The sequence below is a fragment of the Macrobrachium nipponense genome, chromosome 22 (assembly GCF_015104395.2).
Source record: "Macrobrachium nipponense isolate FS-2020 chromosome 22, ASM1510439v2, whole genome shotgun sequence".
Taxonomy (NCBI): domain Eukaryota; kingdom Metazoa; phylum Arthropoda; class Malacostraca; order Decapoda; family Palaemonidae; genus Macrobrachium; species Macrobrachium nipponense.
In genome coordinates this window covers 7,032,051-7,054,099 of record NC_087213.1, presented here as the reverse complement: position 1 = coordinate 7,054,099, position 22,049 = coordinate 7,032,051, and the positions used below count along the sequence as shown (strand labels likewise).

Genomic DNA, 22,049 nt, shown 5'->3' with positions numbered 1-22,049 from the left:
CAATTTTTCATTTACTTTAAATATTAAGTCACAGAGATTCTTTACCACTGATCTGGTATAACTAAATCATTCTTACCTTTCTTGGCATATTTATCCACGCTAAATGTGAAAAATGGGAGTCAGTAGATACACCAACTATTTCACATTTAAAGCTGAAAAGCTGCAGCCTTTTCACTAAATGCAATTAACTCAGTTGGGCATACAAACGTACTGCAATGTAAAGAAATATGTTAATGCACAGACTTTAAGTTTAAAAACATAAGACTTGAGCAATTGTTCATCATTTTACAAAAATACTTTTAAAATTTTTAAACAATATTTCATAAATACAAAACTACCATTTTCCCAAAACCTATTACTGTACTGTATTAAACACCACAGAGCAACCAAGGAGGAATGAAATAAATTGCTGTAAATAATATGGTTCCACCATGCATAAAACTCTCAATGATCTATCAACCCATACCTAAAACCCCTATGAAGAATGGATTGATTTGGATGATGATAGAATGCTTATAAAATACGGGCACATGAAAACAGCATTCAAAACAAACTATATAGCTACTGTACAAGAACTGAATGAACTAACTTTAGGTAATAAGTGTCCGTTTTTAGATGCATGCAAAACAAAAACTGCAGTTGGAAAGGGAGGAGGGTAGTTTAGAAAATACCAAGTAAAGGAGGTCTCATTTATCGTTTACTCAATACACTTCTAATGTGTTTTTCCACAGGAATAACCAAGAAGCCTATTTTTCTCAGATGAAGGGCAGTGGTTGACTGGTTTTATTAACTGGTTGCGTTTTGAGTCTACACCACAAGATGCAATTTTCTCGTCTGCTGGCAACATGACTGAAGTGACATGATAATATAACTGCCATTTCTACTAAAAGATGCTTTTTCCATCTTGAGAAGAAACAAAGAACACAACACAGTAGTGATGAATGATAAAAAAATTCCCATATGAATACTGGCTACCATCAATCATTAAATAATGTGTTATTCTGACAATTGCCAAAACATTAGAGGTTTCTATAATACTGTAAAATAAGGGTCTATATTTGTGTATCTAACAGCCATGCATGAAGGTCAATAACCTCCCATGTGTTATCTTTAATTTTCTAGCTTTTCCCTTGCAAAAATCGTATGAACCCAGGGATACAAAATTATAGCATATTTCAGTGTCAATAACTTCAAGACTCTATAATGTGACCCATCAATTAGATCAGTCCTTTAATAACAATGAAATGCATCACTTCTTTCAAATAACATTTTGTAATTTCTTTAAAAGTTGCATGCAACTTGCATAATCTAGGGGCTTTAGATATGATTAAGTAAATTGTTCTGTACAAAAATATGATATTGTTATGATACAATAAAGTTTGTTCATACTTACCTGGCAGATATATATATAGCTGTATTTCTGAAGTCCGACAGAATTTTAAAAACTTCCGACACACGCAGTGGTCGGCCAGGTGGTTAGTACCCATTCCCGCCGCTGGGAGGCGGGTATCAGGAACCATTCCCATTTTCTATTCATAATTTTTTTATTTTTTTCCACTGTCCCCTGAGGGGAGGTGGGTGGGTACTTGATTATATATAATCTGCCAGGTAAGTATGAACCAAACCTTTATTGTATCATAACAATATCATTTTGTTCATGAAACTTACCTGTCAGATATATATATAGCTGAATCCCACCTTTGGAGGTGGGAAGGGACAGAATAGAAGGATTTTGGGAAACAAATGCATGCAGATGATTTACATCTTGGTTCCACCTGTTAGCATAGCTGGCTTCGTGGTTACTGCCACGTAGTCTGCTTTGTGCTACTAGAGTTGCCATGCGGAGGTAGAGACCTATAGATAGCTGGTGCACCTCCAGATGATCTGTCAACAGGGGCGAGACCACGACGTGACTAGACCATATTGACCATACCATGAGGGCTAAGAAGTAAAATAAATAAATATATATATATATATATATATACCCACCTGACCAACCTAGCCAAAGTTAAAGGTGTGTTAACTAAGGCTGAAGAGTTAAGAAGTCGCCGTTGTCGGCGACTCAACAACTAAATTAAGAGCTCTTCCTAACCATTTTCTACAGGATAGGATGAGTGGTACTTCTTGCCCCCAAGATTGTGTCTGCAGACACGTATGGCCCTAGCGAGCAGCAGATCTCATATGCCATCTTCACATCTCGCAGGGAGTGTGAAGTGAACACAGAGTTGCTTCGCTAAAACATGGTACTCAGGATGTTGCTGAGTGCCATGCTCTGTTGAAATGCTTCCGAGGCCGCGCCCTCACCTCGTGAGCATTCAGATAAAAGATTTCAAATCTTTGTGCAAACACAATGAAGGAGCATTTTTGAAACAAAGAACTCCTTAACACTAAAGCCAGGCTGTTCTTCGATATGGGCAAGTCTGGTCTTTTTCGGAACACTGCAGATTGCCGATTGACTTCGACTTTCTTGAGTTTTATGTAGATAAAACTTGAGAGACCCGACAGGGCACAGGACTCTCTCTGGCTCCTGCCCACTAACTTGTGCCATCCTTGCTTCCAAGCTCCTGGCCCAAGGACAAAACGGGTTACCATTCTTAGGCCACAACGGAAGGGTTAGAGAGCACACCGCCTTGTGTTCTCTAAAGCCAAAACTTGTGACGATGGCTTAAAATCTCACTAACCCTCTTTGTCGTATCTAGGGTGGTTAGAAGAAGGCCTTCCTGATCACATGCAAGAAGTTAACAGGTAGGAGAGGTTCGAATGCTTTGACATCAAGAACTTCAGACTACGTCTAAGTTCCATATTGAAAGCTTCGATCTGGACATGCACAGTCAGTCCGTCTGTACTAAAGTCAGGTGACCGACCAGTTGACCAGTCAGACGAATCAAGGACAGCAAGGCTGTACCCTGAAGACCATAAGGCACTATTCTTCACTGAAGGATGAGTGTCTGGACTGCCTGGGCGATTCAATCTAAGCAAACCTTGGGGGTGTATCAACGCAACCCAACGTCGTCAGCGAATCAACTCCTGACTCGAGCTTCTGGGTCGCCAGGAGAAAGGAGCGAGGAGCAAAAAGGCGATTCAGTCCCGAAGGAAGAATGCCTGACAGTCCAACCTGGTCTCATGTTACACGATCATCGGGGGTATATAAACGCAACCGACTTCGTCAACAAGAAACTCAAGGGCTACTATATGTCGCCTGATCTCGCACGAGTGTCTGACTCCGAGAAAACAGGTGAGACAAAAAGTAGATGGTGAGCGAGGTTCGAGATTCCACAGAACTCAAAGATCGTGAAGGGCTTTGTTGTTTGACAGACGCAAATCTCTGAGCCCAAAGGCCGTCAACAACATATTTGCGTATTCTTTAATAGTTGTGACTGCCAGCTTATCCCATTCTTCAGACGGAAATGGAAGACGGTAATCTTATTCCTGTCAACATCTCGATAGCCTGAACGTAGTCAAGACTCAGAGCGGAGAGGTTATAGGTACCTTTCGAGTTAGAGTAGACCGACTCTCTCGGAAAAGGTCCTTGGAAAGTGAACTAGGAAGTATGTGACCTCTGTGAATCCAGGATCCTGAAGGCCAACATGGGGCGATCAGCGTCATTGTCGCTCCCTGTGACGTCATAAATCCTCTTATTACATTTCCTAAGCGATTGAAAAAAGGGGAAAAGAGACTAAAATATCCATCCCCGTTCAATATCATAGGATGGCGTTTAATGGTACCGATCCCGGATCGAGAATAAGGGAGCAGAGAAGAAGAAGCCTCTTCGTCCTCAACATATCGAAGAGAAGAATGAAAGGGTGTCCCTAAAGTCTCCCAACTCTCAATTTACTTCTAAAGAAAGATTCCACTCGGAAGTCAATAGTTGCTGCCGTCGATCGAGACGATTTCGTAAAGACTTTTTGCAATCCGGGTAACGAACTCTAGAGGATCGTTACATTCTACGCCTGTTGTTATAATAGGCTTTCTCGTAAACTCGAACAGGGACCGAGAGAAGATACTTCTTAAGATATGAGAGAGCTGTGGAATATCAGAGTTGATCTGGACCACTGGTTCCCAAAACTCGTTACGAGGACTGGAGGGACTACCGAATCGCTTTTACTTCTTTCAGATTAAGATCCAGGACATCTGAAACCCTATCCAGATGTCCGGCACCTTCTTTCTATCACCTCAGGTGATAAACGCACTGAGAGATGTTCAGAATCATTCCTAGATCTTGAATAATATTTCAGTTTCCCGGTAGGAAAAAACTGTGGTCTGAATTGCAGTCTATTCGGGGAAACAAACTTCTTCAGGAAGGAAATGGTCCCCAGCAAGCTCATCCATTCCCTCCCCGAGTATGCTTACTTCCCTAATAAGGCTGCGCTTTGCCTAAGCAGGAGGAGCATATAAAAGTGCAATGTTGCGGTAGACTCGTAGTTCTATACCGTGCGGTAACGAGCACCGAAAGGATTAAGAGATAACCTCTGTTGAACATAGTAAGGCAAACGAATGCAACGTTTATTCATCACGTAAGAAAATCCCCTCAATCTTAGGCTAAATGTCCGTGCTTGTAGGGCAGAGTTACAGTTAGTCAGTCAATCCCGCAGGAGAGACGTAACCGCCAGCACAGAGATACGGTTAGTCAGTCAATCCCGCAGGAGAGAGAGACGTAACCTACGGCGCATGACAGCGCCCGATCTGTTACTGGCTCAGTTGGTGGACTGGAAGACAGACACAGCGTGACAGCAGCAGCCAGCAGCTTACGAACGTCGTCTCTTAACTTTATGTCTGGGTGCCAGCTACCCTATTCTACGAAGAAATAGGTCCGTTATTTTTGAGCCGAAAGACTCTCAAGCTGGTATATTTAAGCGAAACAGAAAATGCTAAATATATAGATGCGTTTGTGTCGTCCAGAACACTACCATACAACGGTAAAAGATAAATCGGAAACTCCTGGAAGGCTGCAGGGCGGGGATAGTAACACGATTAAATGTCCTTAAAATAGACAATAGACCTCTCGGTTGCCATCCGAAGAGGTAACTACAGCAAGCGTATATGACTTGAACCAACCAGAAGTAAAATAACGCAAGGCAAAATATGAAATTATAAGACAATAAAGTTTGTTCATACTACCTGGCAGACATATATATAGCTGAATTCGGAAATACAGCTACATACATATCTGCACAGGCAAGTTTCATGAACAAAACTTAAGAGAAATCGAGCAGTCAGCTCAAGCTTCTTATGTTACTGGACATAAGCGTTCATTGACGTAGTCTACAAGTCTATTTCTTGTACGAGTCTGCGAATGACGAATGAGAGCTCTTCCGAATCTTGTCAATAAGAGCTTATTCGCTTACGCAATATCAAGTTAATGAGATGTTTGTCAATGAGAACTAACCCATTTACGGGACAAAGAGATATTTTGTCATGAGGGGATACCCACTTACTTGACAAACGAAAGTATATTGTCAATGGGGGAAGTCACTGAATTGACAAAACGTAATCCAGGGAGTCAAGCATTTAATTTTTTCGATTCCCGTCTCAAACGAGGAAGGGGCAAGAATCCTGTTAAGAGACTGGGCTTACGGCAGGTAGAAACGACGATGTTCAATTCGGCAGCGTAGTCCCGACTAGAAACTAACAAAATCTATCATCTGAAAAACCCTTTCAGATGGGCTAAAAAGCTTGCAAAATTATCCTGGGAAGAGGAAGAAACTCTCCAACCAGCTTCCTCTCCCGTATCACAACTAATGCCTGCTAAAGCTTAAAATTTATTGGCAGTATGGCAAAGGAAGTCCTGTCTTGCGCTTTCCTGAAGAGTCCTTTTGATGAGTGCAGGACATCGAGCCGTTACATAACCCGTAACTGCCTTATCGCAAAGTCTTGACTGCGGTAGTGGCAACTTAAATTTAATTGGCCGAATGGCAAAGGTTGCGGTAGAGCAAACGAGATCTTCCCTTGAGCTTTCCTTAATTCCATCCACCTATGCGAAAAGCAATATTAATTGACAGAGACCTCTTGAATTCACGAAACCCGATGTCTTGCTGGGTTTCGAAGAAGAAGTTGTCTGTTCACTTTAAACTTCCTCCGAAGCACTGCCTACTTCACATTCTTTGCAGGTGAGGTAGAAGGTATCACCGGAGGTAGAGGTAAACATTCTTTAGGCCCATATCTGAAACAAGAGCTTGAAGAGTTCAACAGAAACGTTCAGCCAGGCGACACACCTGGCGTGCGCTGGTGCACGCTCGGCGTCCACTGGCGCGCGCCTCGGCGTCCACTGGAACGCGCCTCGGCGTCCACTGGAGCGCGCTCGGCGTCCACTGGAGCGCGCTCGGCGTTCACTGGCGCGCACTTGGCGTGACACCCCGCGCGCGCCTGGAGTCCATCCCGAGCGCTTCGGGCGTCTCGGGCGTCCGCTCTCAAAAGCTTCCTGCTACTATGACTTCTTTTACGTATTTCTGGTGGAAAGACGGACACGAGTTCAGGCGACGTTCGCCTTCTTACTTCTCACTGAAACGCATAACGAGAGAGAGAGAGAGGACGTGAAGCGTCCTCTTCTATAAAGCTTCTATTTAGAGGGCGCGAGTCCTTCCGAAAAGCTCCAACCCCTGCATGGGGAGGACGCTTCGGAGGACCGAGAAGCAATCTTTCAGGATTCGTGCACGCGCACGCACTTTGGCAGTCTGGGGATTTTCATCAGAAACTGCCGAAGGCACGCCAGATCGGTGGGGGTTCCTTGTAACCCTCCTTAGGCTTTCGACATGCTCCCGGGTCCCCGGGTCCTGGGAGTCAAGCAGAGGTCCCGGCCTAGAGGCGAAACGAGGCCGATCTGACGCACCCTCCACTACACAAGGGGTATCACTGCACTTCTGCACTTCACTTTTACTCTCTAAAGCAAGCACTTGTTTCGATTCTAAGATACGAATCGAAAGAGTATCAGAGAAAGGGTAATTCCTCTACAGACACTGCTTAGGGCCCGAAGGCAACACTGCAGGGTTAGGAGTAACAATTACAGAAGTAGCACTTCACAGCAATGAAGGAGAGCGAGCACCTCTCGTAGACATATTCATAGCCCGTAGGCCATACTACAGGGTAGGCAAAATAAAGTTCACAGGAAGGTTAGCAGTTCACTACCCTGACTTTTGTTACTGATTAATTGCGTACATACGCAATCATACGTCTTCCTTACGGAATTAGACCATGTTTATATTAATTGCGTATACGAATCATCCGTCTTCCTTACGGAATCGACAAAGTCTACACTCCTTACATGACAAATCTCAACAAAAGAAGCAACCGGACCCATACCCCTCGTACATACCAAGTGCGGATCTACCGAAGCTTTCGGTAGCCACACCCTATCTTTGCAGACAACCCCGTCTGAAACTAGCCTAACTAGATTCAGATATTTTATGCAAAAATGAATCAAATTCAAATCAATTTAAGATAGCGTATGCCTAGCCACAAATCCCACAAATCCAAGTAAATAAATCAAAAGACAATTAGGATACTTAGCGGCAATGAAGTTTCCAAAATCCTAAGACGGAGGTACTGAAAACAGGTGTTTTCAGCACCACAGCGACAGAAAAATTATGAATAAAGAAAATGGGAATGGTTCCTGATACCCGCCTCCCAGCGGCGGGAATGGTACTAACCACCTGGCCGACCACTGCGTGTGTCGGAAGTTTTTAAAATTCTGTCGGACTTCAGAAAATACAGCTATATATATATCTGACAGGTAAGTTTCATGAACAAAAGACTGCTTACCATCTGCTTCTGGCAATGGAATACATGCACATAATAGAAAAATCACGGTACTTCATATTAAATACTACGTAAAATTCAAAAGACTGGATGGTACCATGCTATATAAAAAGCAAAATATTCAACTCAGGAAACTTTGAGTAGTACTTACAAATCTAATGGATAGAAAAACAAAACAAGGTATTTCCCTTTGTAATCATCGAGTGATATTTCCTTGAATTGTCCATCTACAACAGCTGGTGCTTTAAAAGGAGGAGCTGCCTGAGTAACTGCAGCTGCCAGACGCTGATGTGATGTAGACAGGTGGCGCCACAATCCACCAGTTGCAACACTAGTACGAGTAGCCTGTTAACAAAAAGAAAACATTCAGTGGATTCATAATAAATTAACAATAAAGCCTCAAATATCTTTAAAAAAATTTTTCCAGAAGGTCCATATAATTCAATGTTACTTTGCATATAACAGTGACTGGAAATAAGGCATCACAAGAGATGAATTATAAATCAGTAGGTGACTAGGAAGTAAAAAATGATGCGTTTTAAAGCAGGGAATATGTAATTGCAAAAGTGTAGAGTAAACAAAAAAGTCATTAATTTAATGAAGCTATATGCCATTTGAATTTGTGGTGGATTTAAGTGGCATCCCCCAGAGTCGAAGCAAACCTTCATACCGCACAATAACAAGTCCTGGCACCCAGACATGACATGCTTAAAACAGTTTCATACATCATCATGCATGCACACCTGTATTGCTGATGCTGGTTAGAAAGCTGAATTAACAAAACTAGAAAGCAAGATTGATTGTTGCTGCTTGCAGATAGTGTGCACAATCAGGGAGTGACTGGATCACTTGAGTTGCTGAAATTCAACTATGTACTGCAGCTTTGCAATTTCAAATAAAAGAAGTTAATATTCCAACTTGCTGACAAGGCCGTCTAAAGAGGAGGCCAAGTGTTGTTTATTGAAAAGTAATCTACAGTAGGTTGTAACGTTTTTTTTTAATTTTTTTAAGTGTTTAGTTTGAAGTTTCTAAATGGACGTAAATGAATCAAACTTTATCTCGTTAATGTCAACTAATCAGGTAGCGTTATAGGGGCTTCAAATTTTGTTGCTAACCAATGTAATATTATCAACTGTTAAAAAAAAATCAACATTTGAACAAATTTCTAACTTGAAAACTAACAATGTCAAAATGGTATGGCAGTTTAGATCTATTTGAACACAGCTAGAATATAGTTTTCAAATTGCACAAAAAAGATAGATTAACTAACTTAAATATGACAATTTGTCGAAAATTGCATTTTTCCTAACTATACAAACTGAGGGTCCTTTAACAATAGGAAGGTAACTAGCGGCAGCTGGGACGGTCGTAAGCTCGAACAGGGGAGGGAAGAACGGTAGTTAACTGCTTGTCCGATCGTGCGCGCGCCCGGGCGGTGAAGAATCACTTTGCTTTAGCCCATGCAAAAAGTTGCAGGTGAGGGGTGGGTATGAGGTGGGACTATATGTAAAGGACCTCAGGTTTGTATAGTTAGGAAAATGCAATTTCGACAAATTGTCATTTGTTCCGATACGTAATACAAACCCTCGGTCCTTAACAATAGGAAGAGTCACTTCTTGGTGGGTGAATCTGAGTCTTTTGGTGAACAGACTGGTGTTCGTCCAAACCTTGGGAATGCCTCCCTGGTCGTAAGAGCGAGGGAGGGATCCAAACCTCTGTCCGATTGATCGGGGTGTGCACCTCAGGATCAATGGTCAGACCTCTGAGCCAAGTACTAAGAGAGAGGCAAGCGTATCTCTTCGTACCAGCATTGCAAGAACTTGTTCCTGTACAGGAGCCAACATAAAGTTATGGGTTTGTCTCAAGTAGGCATCCACTCCTTCCCCCTTGTTGGAGGGAGTGGAGGATATTTGCTTCTATCCCTAACTAAAGGGATACATTGGGGCTCGGTTGAGTAGCTTACCTGCATCGGATTCCTTTCCAGCATGGTGACGACCGTGACCCTCTGCCCAACAGGTAGAGAGAGAGAAATATGGAGAAGAGAAGCCAGTCGCACTCTCATTCAACCATTCATTCCTAACAGTCACACCAGGAATCGATGCTGTTCTGCCTGCTCGGGTGCTGGGTAAGCTTACACAACGTGTTGAGCAGCCACCACAGGTCCCAAGGAAAAAGTATCCAAGGACTTGTGGGCAATATCCCGAAGGTTAGAAGGACGTGAAGGTAGTCTGGTTGGCCCAGACACCTGCCTTCAGGACCTGCGCCACGGAGAAGTTCTTGCGGAACGCCAAAGAGGGTCCAATACCTCTGACTTCGTGGGCTCTCGGTCGGAGCGTACGGATGTCGTCACTACCATCAGCTCGTACGCTCTCCTGATCACCTCACGCAGCCAGAAGAAAGCGTGTTCTTGGATACTTCTTTCTTGGTAACCCCGGTGCTAACGAAGAGGCGTCGACACTCAGGCCTGAGGTGTCGAGTTTCTTCAGATAGCGCCGTAGCGCCCTCACAGGACAAAGCAGCATCTCATCCGTATCGTTGTCGGTGAAATCAATTAGGGAGGGAATCGTGAAAGACTCGAACCTGTCACTCAGGGATCGACGGATTCTGAGTCTTAGCTACGAATTCGGGACGAAATCGAGCGTCACAGATCCCCAGCCCCTGGAATGTTTAACATTGAAGGACAGACCATGAAGTTCCCCTACTCTCTTCGCCGATGCCAGGGCCAGCAAGAAGAGGGTCTTGAGGGTCAGATCCTGTCTGACGACTCTCGGAGTGGCTCGAATGGTCTTCGAGTCAAACTCCTAAGGACGAGAGTCACATCCCACTCAGGGGGCCTGAGCTCCCTGGGTGGGCAAGACCTTTCGAAGCTCCTCATTAGCAAGGAGATCTCGAACGAGTTCGAGATGTCCAGTCCCTCAGTTTTAGACGAGTGCCAGTGCAGCTCTATATCCTTTAACTGTGGGTACTGAGAGGAGCTTCTCTCGGCGAAGAAACACGAGGAAATCCGCTACCTGCTGAAGAGTGGCTCTGAGAGGAGATAGACCCCAGTCTACGACACCAACCACAGAAGACGGCCCACTTCCCCTGGTACACAGCTGCAGAGGACTGTCTGACGTGTCCAGCCATCTCTGTTGCTGCGCTGCGAGAAAAAGCCTCTCGTTCGCAAGAGATGGTGGATAACAGCCAGCCGTGAAGTTGTAGGGACTGGACTGCTCGGTGGTACCGCTCTACGTGTGGCTGGGCTAGAAGGTTGTGCCAGTGGGGCATCTCTCTCGGTTCTTCTGCAAGAAGGAGCCAGCAGGTCGGATACCAAACGGCTTGAGGTCGTTTGGGAGCCACCAGGATCATCCTGAGATTGGGAGGTGACCAGCGCTCGGCTGATCACTTTCCGAATCAGACAAAAAGGGAGGAAAGGCGTAGACGAGAGGTTGTCCCAGGGGTGTTGAAGAGCGTCCTCTGCAGCTGCCCATGGGTCCGGCACGGCTGAGCAAAAAACTTGAAGTTTTTTGTTGTGCCGGGTGGCGAACAGGTCTATGACCGGACCGCCCCCACAGGTTGAAGAGCCTTTCCGCCACTTCTGGGTGTAGGGACCACTCGGTCCCTATTACCTGATCCCGACGGGCTGAGCTTGTCCGCTACTACATTCCTCTTGCCTGGAATGTAGCGTGCTGACAGCTCTATCGAGTGAGCCGTGGCCCACTCGTGCACCTGCACAGTCAACTGGTGTAGCGGGAGAGACACTAGGCCCCCCTGCTTGTTGACGTATGCCACTACTGTGGTGTTGTGCACATCAACACCACCGAGTGTCCCATCAAGCGGTCTTGGAACTCTTGGAGAGCGTTAAAACGCCGCCTTGAGTTCCAGGACATTGATGTGAAGGTGCTTGTCGTGATGGTCCCACACACCTGCAGCCAGCAACTCCTCCAGGTGTGCGCCCCATCCCTCGGTCGATGCGTCTGAGAACAGCAGCATCTCCGGGGGGTGGGGGGGAGTGCGTAGGGCACTCCCTCTTAAGAGGTTCCTGTCGTCGAGCCACCAGGCTAGGTCCTGCCTCACCTTCTCCGTGGATGGACACGGGGAAGTAAGGTGGATCCTTTACCTGTGACCAACTCTCCCTTAGTCTACTGGAGAGACCGCAGGTGAAGACGTCCGTGAGGAACTAACTTCTCGAGTGACGACAGGTGGCCGATCACGACTTGCCATTGCTGAGCTGCCTGTTCCTGCCGAGACAGGAACGGCCGGCTGCCTCCCTGAATTTGCTGATCCTCAAGTATGCGGGGCGGACTTGAGCTGCTACCGTATCGATCAGCATACCCAGGTACTTCATCTTCTGCTTGGGTTCGAGATCGGACTTCTCGTAGTTTATCACGATCCCCAGATCGCGACAAAACTTTAGAAGTCGATCCCTGTCCTGCAGCAACTGCGAGCGGGAGCTCGCCAGGACCAGCCAATCGTCGAGATACCTCAGAAGACGTATCCCAGTGCGAATGGGCCCAAGCAGACACCAGCGTGAACACTCTCGTGAACACCTGTGGGGCGGTTGAGAGACCGAAGCAAAGTGCCTGAATTGGTACACCGTCCCGTCAAAGATGAAGCGGAGGTACTTTCGGAGGACTGATGGATGGGTATTTGAAAATACGCATCTTTCAGGCCACCGAAAGCATGAAGTCGTTCTCCCTGATGGAGTCCAGCACGGAACGTGCCGTCTCCATCTTGAACAGAGTCTGGCGAACAAATCGGTTCAGGGGAGAGAGATCTATCACCGGGCGCCAGCCCCCCGATGCCTTTTCCACTAAGAAAAGGCGGCTGTCAAAAGCCCGGTGACCGATCTACTACGACTTCTACAGCTCGTTTGGTCAGCATGGTCTTGATCTCCTGCCGAAGAGCGTCGTCCTTTGAGGATCCCAGCACATAAGTCTGAAGATGGACCGGGTTGGAGGTGAGGGGTGTCGAGATTCGAAGGGTAGTAGATCTCCCTCCCGAAGGACGTTCTACTATCCAGGTTCTCGGCACCGTAGCGCTGCCAAGTTGCCCAATGGCTCGCTAGGCACCCCCCCCACTTCCGGCAGCTGGTGAGGGGGAACGCCGTCCCTAGCGTTTCCCACCTCGCTTCGACTTCTTCCCAGCACCTCCTCGGGGAAAGGAGGGCTGGGGAGGAGGGCTTGGTTACGGCCTCCTTTACCAGAAGTTGAAGCAGGAAGAGTCTTTCCCCTCGGGGCTTCGATGGACGCAGCCGTCTTAGCAGCCTAGAGGAAGCGCTAGCTAACTCTTAGGCTTAGCCGCAGTTGTACGAGGTTGCCCAGAAAACCTTCGTAACTGCCCTCGTGAACCAGACGGTCACTGTCATCAGTGCGCCGTCTTTCCACCGCAGTCCGTACCTCTCTCCGGGAAAGAGAGCGGAGGAACTCTTCATTGGTCCGTTACGGAGTCCATTTACCGCCTCACGCCCGCCCCCGGCCCCCTTGGCTACTCGTGTAAGGACAGCGTCCCTACGACGGAGAACCAAGTTGGCCCACAGGTTTGCCGTCTGATGGGCGAGGTAGGAGATGGCCCTACCTCCAGACTGGCACAGTCTCCTGAAGTCGGGGTCTTCTTCGAGGGCGGCAGCACCCCCGGAGTCGGCCGCGACTTGGATACTGTGAGGGACCACAGATCCAACCAAGAGACTGCCTGGAAAGCCGCCATAGCGGTAGCTTCCAGGCCCAGTGCCTCCTGCTGCGAGAACCACAAGTTCTCCGACAGGAGCTGCTGCAGGGACACACCTGGAGTTAGCCTAGCTAGCTCCGGGTTAACCTGTTTGGGCGGTATTGGATCCACTGATGGCACGTAGAACTTCCGCTGTCGCTGCAGAGGAGGAGGAAGTAGCTTGGAAGACCGTCCTGACTTAAGTGAGTCCTCTCGTCCTGAGACGAAATTCTCCACCTGGTCAAGGACCTGAGTCTGCAAGCTCCGATCGCGGCAGTCCCACCGTCATTTTGGGTTCCCTCTTCAGGCCCCAAAATGACTCGAGCCGGGACGTGGGCTCAGATGGTGGTAGCGGCGCCTCCTTCCCCAGGTCGTTGTGCTGACGAATCAGCGCAATAACCTGGGCAAAGTTCCTCTGGGCATCTCGGGAGTCACAGCGTCCTGAGGAGTAGGACCGTCCAGTCCCTCCAACAGGAGCAGCTCTCGAGACCCTCCTCCTTCAGAAGGAGGAACAGCAACAGACCCCTGACGGTCGCCATCCAGCCACTTGCGCGTACGACCTGGCTGGTCCTAAGACCATGCCTGGTGCGTGCGCATCGTGACGGGATCGTGAGCGGCGCACCTCTTCACGATCACTCCTAGATACCTCGCTCTTCCCGGTGTAGCCCGAGGAAGTTGAAGGTATAGGGGAGAGACAGACCTGACGCTCCCCCCGCTCGCTGGCAGGACCAGCGTACGTGGGGGGCTGCAGCCGATCACCAACCCGGCGGTGGGGATCTATCTGCAGGCCTGGCCGTGCCGCTCACCTGTGGCGAGCGGCTCGACTGAGCACGTCGACCCGATCCCGTGCGTCAGACGAGCTGCTGCTGGCCACCGTCTCCGTCCGGTCCCTGTGGGAGCGACGGTCAGGTGATCTGCAGAGCTCGCTTTCGCGGTGAGACGGGGTGAGCGTCCTCACGGCACGTCAAACCGCTGGTACCAGCCGAAGCTGGTGCCGTTGGTCGAGGGGACCTCTTCCCAGCCTCAACCCGTGGCCGGTCAGAGACCGTCACGTCAGCCCGAGGTACCGGCTGGTCGCTACGAGAGCGGCCGCTGGCCTGGCGAGAGTCACTTGCGCGATTCTCGACAGTCTTCTGCTCCGTGCCTCGGTCATGACGGTGAGCGAGCTCAGGCGTCTTGACTTTAGCTGCACGGTCGCCCGAAGGAGACCGTACACTCGGACCTTCTCGCGAACGAGAAGTTCGAGCCCGGTACCCTGGCTTTAGCAGCAGTGCTACCAAGACCAGGCGCGGATGTACCGCAGTAGCCAGCACATCCTTGGTCCCCGTCTTCTTCTTCTTCTCAGAAGAAGAGACGGACCCTGTTCCCGAGGGAACAGGAGGGACCAGCAGAAGCACCCCCCGTCACGCCAGAGCGAGACGGGCCCACCCTTCGAAGGTCCCGCAGGAGCCTTCTTAGGGGGGGAGGAGGCAGCCTTCTTCTTCTTCGGCTTGGAAGCCTTAGAAGTCGAAGGGGGAGAGGTGGCGGCAACAGACGACGAAAGAAGACGATGAAGACGACGACGACACCTTCCTCTTCTTCTTCTTCTTCTTCGTCAGCTCTCTCAGACGGACGTCAGGTCTTCCATCCACGGAAAAAGGTTCGGACCAAGTTTGCCAAAAGCAACACGCCCCGACTGATCCTGTCCGGAAGGACCTGAGACCGGTGCAGCACCTCCATGACGAGACGCGACGTGGGCAGGGGCAGGCACGGCAGGAGCGGAGGCAGGGACATCAACAGCAGGACCAGCACCATCAGGGACCAGCACCGCAGGACAGCAGCAGCAGGACCCAGCACCAGAGGAGCACCAGCAGGACCAGCACCAGCAGGACAGCTCCAGCAGCAACATCGGCATGAGCGTCCCGCACTGCGCGCTTCGTAGGAGCGGCGCAAGCGGCTGGGCCAGCAACATTAGCTGCAGGTACGGCAGGTACGGGGCAGCATAGTCCGGCGTCACAGGCATCTCCGATACAGCCAAACTCATCATTGGGACGGGCGGCAGATCCAGGGCGAACTTTTGGGACAGCGAAAGTCGGGAGTCGGCAGCACATAAAATCCAGGTGGCGGCGGCACGCCCCTCTTAGGTACGGCAGCAATCGGCTTCTGGATTGATGCCGTGGGAGTCACCGACGCAATGTGTTGCGTATACACTACATGAGGAGGGGCGGCGTACGCTGGTGTGGACATTGTGTTTGTCGTTGTTGTGACTACACCATGAGTTACAACTGCCGACCCCGCCAGACGTTGAATCAAGCCCTGGATACTAGGGGCGCCCTGCAGTCCCAACGACGCCCACACCTGTCCAAGGTCGTCACTCACAGAAGGCACACCTAGGGAGGAACAGTCGGGTCAGTTAGAGGGGCACCCTCGCGCCCGGGGGAGGACGAACCCCACCCAGAGCGGACGGAAGACCCCGAGTACAATTGAACATCCGGGTATCGGGCTTCCCTCCTCCACACTCGACGGATCGAGTGAGGAGAAGGACTCCGAAACCCCCCCCGCAGGGGAAGGCGCAAATCGTGGGGGCTGAGAGCTGGAGGCAGGAAGGATGACGAGGTATCTGTCACCAAAGGAGTCGCTGGAGAGCTTTCCGACGACTCCTTGGTCGGTCTACGCCTCTTCTACCCTCGTACAGCACCCACTGCGCCTCGGACCAATTCACACACACATTACAAGGTTCGGCTCGGGAGCATTCTCGCCCCCGACACCGATAACACAATTCATGTGGATCAATGTCTAAATAAGAGCGAAATCCGCCGCATTTACGCCCTCCAGCCCGGGACACACTCTACGGGCAGCTGGTGGGCGCGGCGAAAGCTCTTCTTGATCCATAATTAAATTCACTTTCAATAAAAAATGAAAAAAGAGTACTTACAATTTCAATCAAGACCACAAACAAACCAGTCCGAAGAAATTGTAAACATCCAAAGCACACGACGAAAAATAGCGGGGCAGAGCGATGACGAACACGTCCTGTCACACACGGCCGAAAGCAAAAGTGATTCTTCACGCCCGCGCGCGCCACGATCGGACAAGCAGTTAACTACCGTTCTCCCCTTGTTCGAAGCTTACGACCGTCCCAGCTGCCGCTAGTTACCTTCCTATTGTTAAAGGACCGAGGGTTTGTATTACGTATCGGAACAAACAAAGTTTTTCTAGCCCACTTATATTTCTGTAGTAGATGTTGGTGTGAATCTTCTGTAGCTTAGAACACCACATTCTACCTGACCAGTGGGACTCTCTCCCCAAGACCCTGCCCTTAACATAATGTTTCTAAATGGCTTGTCGACTAAATATCCATCTCTGACTACCTTAAGTACTTGTATTCAACTTGGGTAACTAGCCGTTTACTAATGGCCTTGCCACTTCTTGTCATTATATGAGTACCTGAAACAGTTATACATAAAGTTTCATGAGAAAATAATCTAGCAGTGGCACGGATCTCAATGAAAACCTTTCTAACCTAACTTCCACTTATGGTTACCTATAAAATACTACTAGTAGGTATGTAGAAAGTAGTCGGGAGAGCACATTAGCTTAACCATTGATATCTAAATTCTGCGATGGTTATCACATACCTAGATGTAAACATACATGTAAAGTGAAAAAAAAATTATGGGGACCTGAATTATAAAATGTTATAAGTACTTTTTTATATTGTTTGTACCCTTTCTAGCATCGATCTAGCCTACTGAGGTCAGACATTTATCAAATTACTATTTCCACTGCAGTGACCCTCATGTTTAATGCAGACTACTATTGGCTAGTAGGTATACATCATCACTGCTGTCAGTATGAAACTAGGCTCCTAACTACTGTACTTCTCATTTATCCTTACAAAAAGAAACTGGCACTCACTTTGGTTCTTCTTAAGGGCTATGGGCAATGCTGATGCTAAAAAATATATAGGTACAATAGCTTTGGCCTTCGTCCTACTGGATAGACTAGGCTGGGGTCGCATCAAAACCTGCTAGGCTGATAGGCAAAAGGAAAAACTGAGAATTTGTTCCTGGTAGGAAATTTATGTTAGCCATACAACACGCCTATGACTCCAGGAGAACACTTATCTCAATTTAGCTTAGCTGTCACGAACTATAAATGGGCCTGGTATTTCAATATAAGCATTCCGCATTGTACGTCCACACGAATATATGAAAGCCACCAGGAATTGGGGAGTGAAATGTATTTTGCTGTGTTTAGTACGAGCCCCTGGGGGTTACTAATTACAGTCGTCCGAATAAATATTACTTAAACTTCTTGTTCAGGAGGTAAAGCTGCATAGAAAAGCCACAACTGCCATAGTCTAGGCCGCTGCGGAATAGTACCTAATATAGATCTCCATAGGCCTAATAAGCCTATGCTTAAGTGGAATAGGGTAGTTTACAGATAGACGGACACGGCGGTCGGAGCTCCCGAAGTTCCACCATGGCCTTACTGTAACCCCTGTGACTAGCGCACGCAGCGCAACATTACCTCTTGCCAGAACATGCCGTGCTTGCCAAGAATCTGTAAATATGCGGATAAGGCGCGAAGCGCCGTTCCGCCACGGCCTTACTGACAGCACACATAAATCGATCGTCCGCGGATATGTAGTCGCTCCGTGAAATAAAAGTCGCTAGGTTCCTGGTCATCTTGACCTAAAGTAGCTAGGTACTACCTAGTTAAGCCTACCTAGGTCCCAGACTGACTTAGGCAATTAGGTATCTCACTTTATGCCACCCTACTCTGAGTAAAACGCCATTAACTCTAGCTACTAGGCTAAATCAGACTCGACACAACGTATACTAGGAGAGTTATAGGTAGTACAGTCAGGATTTGGCAAAACGTCTTACGGTAACAAGTCAATGTTGAATAAGGCCTAGGCTATTACATAGGTCTATCCGCAGTCTTCTACATTGCAATACTAGGACTAAAAGAAACAATTATGTCTGGGCACCTGGCCTCTCATAAGGACTAAACATCAACCAGTTAAATTTTTAATGGCATTTTTCTATGGCAAACTTACATTAATGGCTAATTTCCTCAAGACGCCAGCCATGATCACAGACTTTGATTGAAACAGAAATCAGCTGATGCCGGTTCTAGAGTTCCTCGAGATTTTATCTGTGAGAACCTGTAACCTTTGGACAATGGACACCAAAAGTGCGCAATAATTTATATGTATTTTATTGCTATTTACTTAATCTTCGCCTTTACAACAACATTTCCTTAAAAACTAGTTTCAATTAATCGAGGAAATAAATGTACACGTGCCTCATAAATGGGATGCATGGTTTCATCGATTACGTAAGATTGTAAGGTCGTCATAATAAATTTTACCCTTATGACAATTTTTCCATAGGATTACTTTAAGTTAATCGATGGAATAAATATACACAGGTTTCTCATAAATGCGAAACTTAGTTTTATAAATTATGTAAAGATTGTAAGGTTATCATCATCACTGATTGTTTAACCAAGTCTCGATTTTTACTTCAAAGTTGCATCTTACAATTTATTAATCGTACTGTCCTCATAAATGCGAGGCATGGTTTCGTAAATGGCAAATTGATTGTGAGGTTGTCACAACTGGTTATATTTGTTATATACAACTTGAGGGGAGGATATCATCATATATTTAAAATGAATTATTATATAGAAAAATATGCATATATTGTTTAAATTGAAGCTCGATTTCTTTCGTCAATTATGCATCTTTCAACTTATTAGTATGAGCTTATATGGTAGATACTGGATTCTAAATGTTAGAGGTATAATAGGTGAGACTAACAGATTATCAATTTGTATCAGTAAAAGCATGCGTGCCTATAAAGCAATTTATCTTGAGCTGAACCTTGGCTTGATGATTTTCCATAAAACTAAAACTCCTATTTACATTTCCTTCTATATATCATACTTTATTTTCTTGTAGCATAATAAGTTCCAAACTTTTTCTACTGTTTCCAACATCCTTGTTTAATTGATGTTTATATATATATATATATATATATATATCTATATATATATATATATATATATATATAATATAATATATATATAGTGCACTGAAAATCACACTGACAAGTGATGTAGCTATAAACGGCGTCCGTACTCTCTCATATTTTCTTAACTTTTGACTATATGGAAGTCAAATATACTCTAAAGCAAAATCAAATATCTATAAATAAGAGGGAATGGAGTCTATACAAGAAATAAAAGAAAAAATGTGATACTTAATATGCTACAAGAGAATTGCAACAGTCTTCTTCAACGTCGTATTTACGGCGAATTCTACAGTAAAACTCAAAAAAAGTTATGATATAGGATGCAAATAAATATGAGATCTAATTTGTGGAAAATTAGCAAGCCAAGGTTTAACTCAAGATAAATTATTTAGGCATACATATACAGCTACTACTATGCATATTATATATATATATATATATATATATATATATATATATATATATAATATACATATATATTATTATATAATACAATATATATATATATATATATATATAATTTTTTATATATATAATTATATATATATATAATATATATTAGGGATTTTTGATGTCAAATGACACTCGTTTAAACAAATTGAAACAAAACAACTAACTGGCAACTTACCCTACTCTTGTTCAGTTGCATATATTCTTAGGAGTTGGCTGAAAGACAGGCTAGGCAAGATAAACTCCCTTCCGTTAGAAAAACTATACTTTTTATTCCCCAAAATTAGCTAACATTAAAGTGGAATCAAATTAATTAACTCTGACTCAAAAGAAACGGTAAACTATCATATTCCTCTCAAAATCATTTTTAAGTAAGTACCTCGTCTTCCCTAAGTGGACATTAATAGTTTATTAATAGTTAAAACGAGTCATAGAATAAACCCATGGGTGACTTCGAATCCATCTGAAATAAAGAGACCATATTTATGACATCACTTAAATATTAAAGTGTTAGTCAATAAAGAATGTGTACCACACCCCACTTTTCTTTCTCCAGACACAAGTAATTGTCAATTCAAATGTTAACTTTTCCAGAGTTCTCTCTACGTTTACCCTTGTCTGACGGACCTGCAACACCTCTTCCAGGTGGGTTCCACACTCTGTCAATCACAATCAGTGAGTCCCCCCCTTAGCACTTGTTTTTCAGATTTAAATGTCAGTTTCTGTTCGTTACAAACACACACTAATTGGCACACAATGGGTATGCATGCTTCATGCCTGAAACTTGTGATCTTCGAGACTTCACTGACCACAAAGTGTACTGGTAAGCTATCCTGTCTGTTTTTCGTTTTCGCATCTTCGAGGAACCCATCGTTTTGCGCCTGTCTCTAACCGGCAAGAGCTAAGGTTAGCAATCCTCCCATTACTGTGCTTTAAGATATATATATATATATATATATATATATATATATATATATATATATATATATAATATATATATATATATATGATATATTATATATATACATATATATATATATATATATATATATATATATATATACATATATATATATATATATATATATATTATATATATATATATATATATATATAATGATTGCATCATCCCTAAGTAAATTTGAAAAATATTGTGATCTTCCTCAAAATCATGTTGACATGATTAAAGATATTGTTTACGGAGCTGCCAACGTTAAGCATGAAAGTAACTTCCTTGCTCGCCATAAGAAAAGTTTGACTGATCTTAAAAAGGACAATACTATCCACATTATAAAAGCTGAAAAGTCAAATAGTATAGTAATTTTAGATAAAGCTGACTACATATCACGTACGCAAGCCTTACTGGATGATGATGTGACTTATAAAAAAATCCCATTGATCAAGTCATAAAAAAACTTCAATAGCACAGTGAAAAATATCCTTAAAGATAAAACAGAACTAGTCAAATTGTCAGTCAAATCTCCTTCGATACCTTACCTTACGGATTAGTCAAAACGCACAAAGAAGATAACCCTATGCGGCCTATTATCAGTACTGTTGGTTCAATTTCATATAAACTTTCGAAATATATCACTAAGATCTTGTCCCCCGATTCTCATATATATAATTCTCTAGATTTAGTTGATAAATTAAACAAAATTACTCTTTGCCCCACTGATAGATTCGTTAGTTTTGATGTATGTTCTCTTCTTACTAAAGTCCCTATAGACTCTATTTTAGAATATCTTAGTAATGAACTAACTCAGCATGAATTACCTCTACCTATAATTCACATTATTTCACTCACTAGGTTGTGCATTTGTGATTGTAAGTTTATATTCAATGGTGAATTTTATCAACAAATATTTGGCATGGCAATGGGCAACCCTTTATCGCCTCTCCTCTCAAACTTTTACATGGAATTCCTTGAAGAACGCTACATTCTAAATGTCATTTATATTCCTGTAAAGTGGTAGAGATATGTTGATGTTATTTTAGCTGTTCTGCCTGTCGGTATTGATGTAAATGATTTACTCTCTAAATTAAATAACCAGATACCATCGATTAAGTTTACTCTAGAATTAGAAAAAGACAATAGCCTCCCTTTCTTAGATGTTTTGATACATAAAGAACCATTTC

General features: G+C 45.1%; 1 protein-coding gene across 1 annotated transcript in view; it reads right to left on the bottom strand.

The window, feature by feature from the left end:
• The window catches only part of LOC135198468 (thioredoxin-dependent peroxide reductase, mitochondrial-like), a 76,970-nt gene extending 58,332 nt beyond the window's left edge, over positions 1-18,638 (bottom strand). The window contains 4 exon segments of the mRNA XM_064226039.1: positions 77-152; positions 154-210; positions 7,904-8,097; positions 18,482-18,638. Of these exon segments, the coding sequence (XP_064082109.1) occupies positions 77-152; positions 154-210; positions 7,904-8,097; positions 18,482-18,514 (360 nt within the window). The 5' untranslated portion in view covers positions 18,515-18,638.
• Positions 18,639-22,049: the final 3,411 nt, after the last annotated feature.